This window comes from Vidua chalybeata, chromosome 1 (assembly GCF_026979565.1).
Source record: "Vidua chalybeata isolate OUT-0048 chromosome 1, bVidCha1 merged haplotype, whole genome shotgun sequence".
Lineage (NCBI taxonomy): Eukaryota > Metazoa > Chordata > Aves > Passeriformes > Viduidae > Vidua > Vidua chalybeata.
In genome coordinates this window covers 72066811-72078912 of record NC_071530.1, presented here as the reverse complement: position 1 = coordinate 72078912, position 12102 = coordinate 72066811, and the positions used below count along the sequence as shown (strand labels likewise).

Genomic DNA, 12102 nt, shown 5'->3' with positions numbered 1-12102 from the left:
GTAAGGGTCAGGGAACCTTGAAATAGAAGATAGTAGTGCTACAGATCACATTAAGAACAAATAAACAATGAAAACATTGAAAAATAATAATAATTAAAATAAAAGTAATGGGAGCATAGGTAATGGGAAGCCTTAAAAACCTGTTTTGGGCTAAAGCCATTGAGTTCTCAGAAAGTTTTGAGGTCTTGTAAGATTAAAAGTGTCACACTATTTTGGATGTCTGGTCAAGCCCTGGCTCAAAAACTAGAAAGCAATAACTTACAGATTGATTTTGATTGTTAATGTACTGACATCAACTGAAATGGGATATTGGTTGTAAAATCTGACACATTCTGACAGGTGGAACACACATTTAAAATGTTTGGGTTTTGGAAGAAGGAAACAGACAGCAGCATTGAATGACAGAAATTTTAAACATCTAGGATAAGGAAAATTTTTTTCCCCCCTCAGATGGTGTATTTATTTTTTCTTAATGATAAAGTTTAAAGCCACTTATGTATTTTGACAATGTATTTCATCACAAGAACAAAAGGTAAGAGCAGTAGCTTTGAATGCCCTAATCAATGAGACAATTAAAAATTCTTACCTTACAGAATTTTATTTTTCTTAATATAAAAAATAAATTTATAATTGGATACAGAATAGTATTAGCATTTTCAAATGCTGCTGGATTGAGAAATGGCTGCTTTTTGTTTGTCAGTTCAAGTATCCCTCTGGAAACAGCTGCAATACTTGAATTGTAATTCTAGTTGGCAGCAAAAACTGGTCACCATGTCAGAACTGTTCTGACAGAGTAAATGACTGAAGGAGGAAACCTGCAGGGAAGTAACTTTATTTTTTTTAGAAAGAAGTAACTCTATTTTTTTTAAGAAATGTTGGCTGAGCTTGCATCAGTGGGGTCCCATGGGTTCCCCTCACCACCATCCCCATCTTTAAATAAGTAACAAGCTACCTCCAGTGACAAACACTTACCCACCCATCACTGCCACAGCACTTCTGGACCACTGATGCTTCTGCCACCAGCCAAAGTTCACAATTTGTCAGCTCAAGAGCCTATCCTTTGCTAATGGATTACTTTTGAAATGTCTGCTCAAAGTGGAAGGTTTTATTTATTTATTTATTCTAAAGAGGTGTACAAGCAACACACTGTTTGGACTCTGGTTTCCTATAACAGAGTCCCCAGTCTTCTTGATCATTGCTTTCCAAGTCTCCACAGGAAAAAGGCAATGAGGGTGTCAGTGCCCAGCCTGCACGGCCACGTTCTTTTTTCTTCCTTGAAGACCCTCTCAGGCCTGGCAAGAGAACCATAGCAGGCTTGAAAGTACAATACTAAAGCCACAGACGAAGGCATCCACTGAATGAGGCATCATTGCCCTCCCACAGACATCCTGAGCCCTGGTCCACAGTGACAACTCCATCCTTTTCATCTCTTAGTAACAGAACAGTCCCTCCACAAAGGTGTTGTGAAGAGCAATAAAATTACACGACTGACACTTTCAGGTACGATAGTATTGCAAGTCACAGGCAAATCACTTGTACCCTTATTCAGGAAAGGTTTTGAAATCTTCTTGAGGAATGAAGTGATGACTCAGGCAAAGGGAAATATACTTCGCAAGACTCTGGGTGCTCCCTTTGTCACCTGTAGCAGGCAGGTGAAGAAAAGGGCCTCTAGGTAAGCCTGCTCCCTGATGGATAGAGAAATACACACAGGTGGAGCATGCAGCTGATTGAATCTTAAGGCTCCAGAAAGAATGTGAATCTATGATGTGGGGAGTGGGTAGGAAGGGGGAGAAGCAGGGTGGATGTACAGGTCACAGAAATCTCTGTTGCAACACCATCCTCATCAAAGACAATGCATAGTGGTAAATGATGCAGATGAACAACTCCCTGAGCTCTTACAGGGCTTTACAAACTTCCACAAAAAGAAACTTTGTACAAGTGAACCACTTATTTCATTTAAAAATGTAGCCCATATAATCAGAGTCTTTGAAGTAGGGAGACAGATGATCAGGATTTGCCTTTTGATCTTTCCAAATTGTTTTATCAAGTAACAACTATGCCTGAAGTATTTTCTGGGAAACTTTATTAGCAACGACGTTTACAAGAATCTTAGAGACCAAGGTTCTCTTAGTACTGCTGCTAAGTAATCTTCCAGAAATTGAAATCTTACAAAATGAACTTAGGGTCTACAAATAACATAATGAATTTTATGTAAATTCAGTTGAAATACCCAAACAAATCAGCTACAATTCTATTCAATGCTCTGTACATATTCACATTAAAAATATTCACAGGATCTGCTGGATTCACACAGATCCCAGTCTTGCTCTTTATTCATCTACTTGTACCCAGCTCAATGGATCTTGCAAGAGAACCTCTAGCTCAGAGAACAGGCTCTGAAGCAAAAAAGAACTGACTTTATCAGTAAACCAGACACGCCCCCACACCTCCAAAAGAGCAGCACAAGCTGCGTAGTTATAAGCTACAGCTGTACCACTGATTAGCACGAGTGCAATGATAATTTTTACCAAGGCAACTTGAAGAGGCTTCCCCTCCTTGGTGGCTGTTGTAAAGGACTGTGCTCACATTTCACATTCTACACAACTCCTGAAATCAACAGGAACATTCACAGCCACTGCTTTTAGACAGCCCATACACAGAAAGACACTGGGGTTGGAATACAGGAAACAGGGTGTTTTTTTACCTTTTGTTTCTTGTTCTGAAGACAAAGAAAACAAAAATGCTTCAGGCAATCTTCCTAGCCCACACTTACATAGCAAAAAAGGGAAAATAGCCCACTTGTAAAAACACAGTTATCACCAACATCTTATTGACAAAAGCCTAAAACTCATTAACTGCAGTAACTGGAATGCAGAAATTATTTCAAAAGTTTGTTTTTCCCAAGGAATTTCCAGGTCAAAGAAGAAAGTCTTGAGTTCTTCCCCCAATGCAGCCTATCTGATAAATTCAATCTATTTTAATGAAAACATTTATGAATAAGACCACAGTCTTCTTACAGCTGAAAAGTGAAATTGTATATAGGAATAATGAAAGTAATGTTAAAACTATGAGCTAACAATTCCAATTTGGGTTTCTTTGGTGATGTCAAATACGATGAAATTTGCTAAGCAATCATACACCTGAAAATGAAGTAATTTTCTATTCATTAAACATATGCAACTGTTCACAGTTAAGAGGGAAAAATAAAATAATGGTTTACACGATTACACTTGACCCTCTAGCACTGCACCATTTCATCTTACTGCTAGAAGCAGATGGGCAATTATACAAAAGAATTTGAAATACAAAAGTCTTGTGGACAGGGGACTTGCTGGAGCTTTTCAAGCTTCCTACTCTTGAGAAGCATTTCAGCTTTTTATTTACCGACTGAAGTTAAAAGAAGTTACAATCACTTCTCAAAAGTCAAATGGCAGCAGAATTCAGCAGAGAGCAGCTCCCTGCCTTTACCTTGTTTTTATTCCCTTCATTATTATCACTCTCTAAATTACAGAATGTGTTTGTTTTTTTATTTTCTCTCATCCTCTGAAATGGATTTTAAGCATCAATCCATTAGGAAAAGGCAAATCATAGAGCTGGAAGAAGTGAGGTAGTGTTGTGGGCTCAAGTATAACCCCCCCCCCCATTTAAGTGCATCTCACATTGCAAGTGTAGAAAAAGTATGCTTCTGAAAATGCAAATATTGATTACCTCAGAAGTGAAACTTTGGGAAGACATTTCTGTAGTCTGAATTTTTCAGCTTCATTTGGTGTCTACTTTGGCACCTGCAATGAAGTGCTTCTCCTGATGTCCACCCCACACCAGAGAGGTGCTCCAGACAAGTGCTGAAGAAGCTGCTCAGTGCACAGTGGCTGTCAGACAGAAGTTTTCTTTCATGAGTCGGCACGAATTCCTTGGGCCAGACTTGTGCATCCATGCTGCCCCATACTTTAACACATACAACTGTGGGACATGTGGGACATGCTTAAATGACTGGCCAAAAAGGATCTTTTCTTCTTTCAGGAAGAAAACGCACAGCTAAGGAAAATAAGGGTTCAATCTGTTTCGCTTATCAGAAAGGAAAGATGAAAAATGACTACACAATACGTACCAAGGGACGGTATTAACTGAGAACCAGCTTAATGGAAATGAATGGCTTGAAGCAGCAAAATTAAAAGAACAAATAACACTGATAATCAGTGGGAAAAAATACCAACAGACACAGTGGATTTTTAATTTCTGGTGCTGTTCAAAGCTTTTATAGAAGAAACATCTGTCTGTCTAATACAAGCCACAGACACCAAAAAAACCCAAGGAAACTGGGTGACTTAAAACTGCACACCACTTTGGGGATAAATTCTGCCCTTCTTTTGGCAAAAACTGTTTTCAATGAAACTCTCTGGAACAGCACCCATATAGAGTGTTTCTAATACATCATTTCACAGTAATGGCCACACTGGTATCTTCCTGTCAAAGAAATCCATTAAAGTAGACACCAGCCTGACAGAACAAGAAGCTCAAAAAGAAACTAAACTTGTTAATGTAAACTACATGTACATTCTCTACAAAAACTGCCATTCTCTGGCTTCATAATTATCTTCTCCTTCAAGTCTTGTAACAATGATTTAAAAAAAAAAAAACTACTCAATCTTCCACACGCATCTGCGCTACATTTTAGACGTGTCATCCGCTGTTCAAAGCAAAACTGAGTATCTCCTTTTAATTACTGCACCATTTTCTGTAAAAAGGGCCTGAACTTTAAAGCTCTGGTTTAGCAGACTCAAGAAGTAAATTTAGCTGCAAAATGTAAGTTAGGTACATGCTTAAGTGCTCAGCTGAATCAGTTTTTCATAATACTTTCCTTCCCCTCACAGCAGAGTTCATGCAATAACTTGGCTGGTCACTGATAACACAGCACTTAGACATAGGAGACAACTGGTAAACAGCTTTTCCTCCTATTAGATTTTGAAATTAATACTTTATTACTTCATACAAGACAGTAAAAATAATAAAAATAATCAACAACTTTCCATAAAAATTAGAAGGATTTAAACCCAAATCTTATTAAAAAGCTAAACTTAAAAGCAAACTAAAGAAATACTATATTTGCACACAGTTTTAAAGGAAGATATTACAATTTTCTTTTTGATATCAACAGGCACTCTTCATTCATCTGCAAGAAACTAGGTTAGGTCTCCATAGGCCACAGACAGAGTTATTAAGTAAGTAAATATGCCACTGCTTCTGTGCCCTTTTATTTCCTTGCTTCTTCAGTCTCCTCTGACTCTCTCTCTTGATGCTCTCTTTCCCACCTCAATTCTTTCAACTCTTGTCTGTACTTCCGTTCAATGAACCGTTTCTGATGGGCCATCTGGGGAAAGTTATCTGACACAAGGAGAAATATTTTACATTAATAAACAAACTGGTAACAGAGAAAGCCTTAGCTCATTTTGTTTTAAACTTTGATGTTATTAGAGGTAGGGGGGAACAATGTTGTTCCCATTTTTACTCATTTATTTCTTATAATGCATTGTAAACCAGGATTGTTTCATAAGACATTGGTTTCTTCATGATTTCTTTACATCTGTTTCTCCTGCTACAAAGCGCTGCCAAATCTAATATACTCACAAAAACAAAATATAAAATCCTGGTATAGAGACATGGCCAGGTAATACCTGGATTTTACATTCTGTTCCCTTAGCAACAGGTGGTCGATACTGAAAAATGAATATGAAACTACTGTCAATGCTGTCAGGGTTTTTTGTCTTGCTCTCACTCGAAAAAGTATGAGTTTCAAGCATTGCACAGATGTTTCCATTATTTTTATTATTGTTTTAGACCATGCAGAAGCAACTATATGCCCCACACTATGGCGGGGATTCTAATGGGAAAGTAATAGTGTAGCAAGATGGAACGCAATTAAGTCTGTTCCTGAAAAAGTTAATGCTTGGCTATGTACCAGAAGGCAGCCTTAGCAGAGTCTAAGAGCATGGATGAGTGAAGACTGCCTGAAACAGACTGGACAAGGCTGAGGTGATGGAGAAATAGCTGGGGAGATGGATGCTTCTGCTTTCAGGCATTTGTCCATTGGCTGATGTGTAGGTGCACATTAGTACTGAGTCTGGAAGAACAGCTTATGTAAGTGAACAGAATTGCTCTCACTTTAGTGCATGGCTCACAGAATGTGATATTTTCTGCATGACCAGGGTGCTGACATCCACATGTGTCTGTGCTGTGGAGACCTGCACCCTCCAGGCAGTCAGAAAGCAAAGGGGTGGGTGGCAGAGTATGTGACAGACTACAGTTGGTGGTGAATCCTGCTGGGATCACACAGGGCCCTGGGATCAGCACTGGCTACCAGATCAGTCTGAGATGAATGCAAAAGGTTACTACACTGACCTTTAAAGCCATAAATTTGGTAGATGTCTCAGCAAAGGACTGCTCTCTCTCTCACTGGCTATTGAGAGAGAATTCAGCTGTGGCTTCTCAGGGAGGAGTACCTTAGCATCAAGGTTTTTCACGCCTGGGCATGAAGCTTTTTCCTCCTTTTTCTGGGTCCCAGGCAGCACAGATTCTCAGCTAGAGAATGCAGTGTAGAAGCCACATAAACTGCAGGAGTTTGTGGTAGAGCAGAATTACTTTCTACTGCTTTGTTTTATTGGCCAGTGAAATTTGTGCCCTTTATTATATGTGCTACAGGAATAAAAGGTTTATTCATCAGTTATTTACAACTTGAGCATAGGAGAGTAGTATTTATTTAAACCAGAAAGCAATCTGAACAAAATTGGTTTTACATTGCTGTTGTTTTTAAAAAGACTAGTGCTTTGTTTAATGGAGTTCTGGGATATTTTGTTGCTCATGTGCCCCATAAAATGAAAATCAGATTTTCAGTACTGCCTGTAACATGATTCTTTTAGAACTCAGCTTGGTAGCAACCTGTTCTAATATGTTTAGGATGGTAAGAAGGAAACTCATGTAATAAATTCATCATGGCTATCATATAAATAGGTATATGAAAACTACTTTCACTTGAAGTTAACTACTTTTGCGTTAACAAGCCCAACAAACAAACCAAACCAAACAACTCTACTGCACCACCATATACATAATACAACAGAGGCACTTAAGGGTTGTGTAACATCCATTCAGAAAGACAATAAAAACTTGACTGGCAAGGCACAGAGAAACTAACTTGGCTCTGTTTTGAATTGAAGGGCAGCAGGAGCACAGACCTCTAGAGTTCTACAGTATTTAAACAAATATATATGTCAGAAGATAGCTGTGAAGTCCTTGGATTGATAGGCCATGAAACTCACAGCTCTCTTGAGTGGTGATACTGTCACAAGAAAATTCAAAGAAAACTTCAGTAACATCTTGCAGATACTCAGCAGAGAAGGGAAGTTACATTTTTCTACTTGTCAAATTTACTGGTGGTGAGAAGTATACGCTTAGCAGATGGATATAAAAACATATCTGAACTACACAGATTCACTGCCTTCTGAAATATTTAAGCTCTTGAATTTCCAGATGCAGAGATAACAGATTAAAAACCTTTGACATCTGAGGAACTGCATGTGTTTCCTTTGAATGAAATGCAAAAAATGGACTTCCCATGTTCTTTTCAATAGAGAATTTCTGCTGCACAAAATGTTTGTAATCTATTTGCTTACAGGTCACCCAGACCTGGCACCTTAACCCAACTGGCCAAAGTTATTTCATATAAGAAGCTTGCTCACACTCATTCATATCTGGGACTACATTTCAATGAAGGACTGCTCCTGTGCTGGCTATGCAGCATGTAATTTAGAGAGATGTATACACAGATCCCTGGGTCTGCAGCTGATGTATTAGCCCTTCTTGACAGATAAATATCGATTTAAATTGTTGGGGATCTGCCTCTTAGATTTTAACCTAGTCTACTGGTAATCTAGGGATCAAATTCTATCTTCTAAGGTCGCACTTTGCTCCTCCCCTGAATTAAAGGGTGAGACAACCTGAGCATCAGAGACTATGCAGTCTTATCCTACTGCAAGCATAAGCATGGAAAACTTCAATGAAACTCTACTGCACCGGGTTCCCTTGAAGTTGCATCCTCTGTAGCTGATCAGCTCCTGTTAACAAATACCTGTTGGGATCATATTAACTTCAACTGCTACAAAACTGTCATGAAAGTACTAAGAGAAAAACCTGCTGCTTAGAAGGTGTCAGCACTTAGCATATGTGTTCTGTTCAAAACTTATCCCCCACAAAATCTGCACCTTGCCTCACTAAAGAACTAGGAAATAAACTATGAATTCTCTGTTGCCCAAATATCTTACATTTTTCAAGTGCGTCCATTGCAGCTCCCATTTCTGCTTGCTGGATACTGTGAAAGCCAAACAAAAACATGTTACACGAGATCTAAGCTGTACAGAAAAAACTAAAGTTTCTGCCAAAGTGAAGCACTAGTTACTATTTTGTAATGAAACTTCTGGGATAACCAGCAGTTTGTAATTCCGAGTCTATGATATATCAGCCATTCCATAAATACGTGAGCAATAGTACTACAGCTCCAGTAGAATATTTCTTAAGTTAGACCAATAACATTAACAAAATATCCCAGGCTATTCTTCACTTAAGCATTGTTTTTACTTAAGAGAAAAAAAGCAACAAAATCACAGATGCATGAATGTCTAAAAAAGCAATGCTATTTTTATAACCACCACCAGATTTGGTAGCATAAAATGAGGTTTTTGGGGTTCATGGTTGAAGTCTTTGAACTCTTAGAATAATTCTAAAATGCTTAAAAGTAGTAACCTCAGAAAAATAAAAAAAAAAAGGGTAATAGTGGCACTCTTAACTTGCCAGTGTAAGCTGCATAGTAATCCAACAGCAAATACCAAGATAAAGACACTATTTTCTGGAAGTTGTTCTGCAGTTACTACTCCGAGAGCCACAAATAGTTAGCATTAGAGAGCACAAACAGTTAGCTAGCCACCTTGAAGGCAAGTTCACCAAAAGAATCTTAAGATCCAAAATTATACCAACATTGAACCCTTCAGGTACTCCTAAAGCAGAGAAATTTGAAGAAGGCTCTACAGCTTACTTTTCCTAAGCCATACAATGCTCTATCTCCATGGTAGTCATTTTGGACACCACCACACTCTAACACCATGTGATTAATTTTTTACTATACCTTGGACCTTTACCACATCCTATTCTTTCCCCTTTGAAGTAGACAGCTACTGTGTACGTCCTGGCATGAGAAGGTCCCACTGTCTGCAAGGTCCTGAAAGAAGAAATATTTTATTCAAGCAGGGAGTATTAAAACACAGAATCTGTTTGTGGCACATAGCTCACCAGGCTTTCAGTCTGGTCAATACATATAGTGTAATTAATGCAAAACACTGAGCAAGGGTAGAAGGATGTCTGTATAGATCACATTAACCCAGAGATTACCGGAACAGTATTTATATCGATCACGTTTATTACTCCAGGCTCACTCAAGAGCACCACCTGAAAATTAAAACTTTATTTAACCTAAAGGCAAAAATGCAAACTGTAATATGAAGTGCTGAAATACTGTGAAAACACTTGAAATAAAGTAATAAATTATGCAGAGCTGTGCAATTGCAAGTAAATGCACCCATACAATTATGTGTGCATTAAAATTTTAGTCCCTGGGAGTTTTGCAGGTAACAAGGTTTTATAAGGAATTTGTATTAGACATGGTAGTTTTCTACACTGAATTATCACAGTACAAAGAAATTTTCCATCAGCTTTGAAAAGTTAAGTTTGTCACAAAACAAACTTTCCATTTGACCTGAAGTCTAGGACATACATCAACAACCATCTAAAAGGGAAAAGGTAATTCCCTAGCTGTGCAATGAATTGCTTCTTTTGCAGTTTCTTACAGCTGTCCCAAATCTCTCCCTACTTTCAGATCAAGTTCTGTCCGCTGCCTTGTTTCTTTTTAGAAGAAGCACAAATTTCACATCAATTTTTAAAGTATCTAACTAAAGTACTCTATCTCTCCCTGCACTGTGACATGAGCAAATAAAACCTACCCTGAATTTAAAAGCAATAGTAGTGACTGCAGTGAAACAGATAACCCCAAGAAAAGGAATTTAACAAGATAATAGGAAGATAACAGCGGATTACTAGGTCTGAGCTGTACTATAAAAATCAATTTATCATCACAACAAAACAAAACAAACATTTGGTACTTGATATTAAGTGGTTTTTACAAAAATGGGTAATTGTTTTTTATTGAATTTGTCCCCCTCACCCAAGACAAAGCCCTGAACCCTCACACAGACAGACCGAGGAGTCAAACCTGCAGAGCACTGGCTGCAGTGTTAAGGGGATGGCACTTCTGAAGTGCAGTGTGTGTCACTGTCACTGAACTGCTACGCTGCATTGGAAACCTTACTTCAGTACGTGTGACATATGCACTTAGACTTTCGTTCTTCGTATTTTATGATATAATAATCCCAACAACACAAGCCTTAAATTTTCATAGCCTTTATCTCTTCTTTTGGGGCTAACATTGCACCCTTTCCTACACTAACTGAATGGATATGGATGCAATATACAGCCTAAGGTTTATTATTTATTATCTTTTTGAAGCAGCTATTACACAATTTAGCAACTGGAAGTGAAAAGGGAGATCTATCCCATCCAGCTTCAGGTATCTAACCGAGGTGTACAAGTTAAAAGGTTCACTGCCCTGAGCTCTTTGTCATTGAACACGGGAACATTTGTCAGCTGAACCGCACAGCAAAAATGTCCAAAACTTGTGCTGCCCTTCAGTGCCTGACTGTGGATGAGAAACAGTGCCTATAATGGGGAGATGCAACATAAGGCATCATTATGTTTGCTTAATAATATCAAGAAACTTCATCTGTTACTGAGAATAGAATGGAGATATCTTGACCTCATAACAAAACAGCCATTTTGTTTAACTCTTTTCATTTAATACTGCCATTCCTTACATTAAAAGAAAAACAAATATAGAATTATGCCAATTAAATACACTCCAAAATAAAAACTCTTTTTCCCTTACAACTGTAAAGGTAAAATGCTTAGTAATTCTTCCTTGCAATGGCTTAAAACACCTAAGCCTTAGAAAACAGTATTTTCCATCTTCAAACAAAGAAAGACTGTAGGGCTTGGATAACGACAATAAAAGCAAACTATGGAGAAAATGTAGGGTGACTGATTACATCTTGCTCCATATACAAGGAATATTTATAATTAGCTGGTATCCATAAGAAGCCTGTTCTTACTTGTAAAGAGGAATGTCCGGCTCTTTTCCTTCTGTCCTGAGAGTCAAGCAGCACTGCTGAAGCTGAGATTTAGGATCATTCCAATCTTGATTTAAAATAAACTCCTGTAGGAAGTCCACAAAGATGCTTTTATGATTGAGAGATTGTAGTAAGAGTTTCAAATGCTACAGTGTGTTAAAACACAGTGGCAGGAAAGTAGGAAACTGACTGGTCTTACCTTTAGCCGTGGAAAAAAGCAAACATTCATGAAAGTGTGAACGTATTCCAAATCTTTATCAATGTAAAGGGCAGCAATAAAAGCTGGGGGGAAAAAAAGGTACTGTTACTCCTCCAAGGAGAGCATTACTGGCTTGCACTTTTAGAAACAAGTATCTCTGAGTACTTTAAAGCCAAATTCAATTATGTTTCAGAGCAGTAATCTGATGAGGGTATTATACTGCATACTTGGGGGAAAAAAAAAAATCAAGTTGACCAAGAGATTAAGTGATTTACCCAAATCCACCCAGTCATATAAAGTTCTAGAAACAACACTCTGCTCCTAATCTCACATTTTAACCAGGAGACCATGAATACTTACAAATAAATCACTACTGGGTACCATAAAATAATTTGATATAAATCATTCCTGTTTGTGTGCTATTTTCTCTTGCTTACAGGATTTTGCAAAAGCCAAGTGATCTGAATGCCTTCTAAAATACATCAAAATATACAAGATAGGGATTAACTTTCTTTGCAGAACATTTATCACTGTTTCCAGTTCATAGGAAAGAAGGTAGCACAAACTTCCAAAAATCAACTAAAAGTAATTTCATTTCCATGTACCCTTTCCTCTTATGGA

At 38.0% G+C, this 12102-nt stretch overlaps 1 protein-coding gene across 1 annotated transcript in view; it reads right to left on the bottom strand.

Annotated features, from left to right (window-relative positions):
- Nucleotides 1-2066: 2066 nt before the first annotated feature.
- The window catches only part of DROSHA (drosha ribonuclease III), a 73919-nt gene continuing 63883 nt past the window's right edge, over nt 2067-12102 (bottom strand). Inside the window, exons 28-32 of the mRNA XM_053951623.1 lie at nt 11482-11564; nt 11265-11368; nt 9173-9265; nt 8316-8362; nt 2067-5382 (exon numbers count right to left, since the gene is read on the bottom strand). Of these exons, the coding sequence (XP_053807598.1) occupies nt 5252-5382; nt 8316-8362; nt 9173-9265; nt 11265-11368; nt 11482-11564 (458 nt within the window). The 3' untranslated portion in view covers nt 2067-5251. The remainder of the gene's footprint in view (nt 5383-8315; nt 8363-9172; nt 9266-11264; nt 11369-11481; nt 11565-12102) is intronic.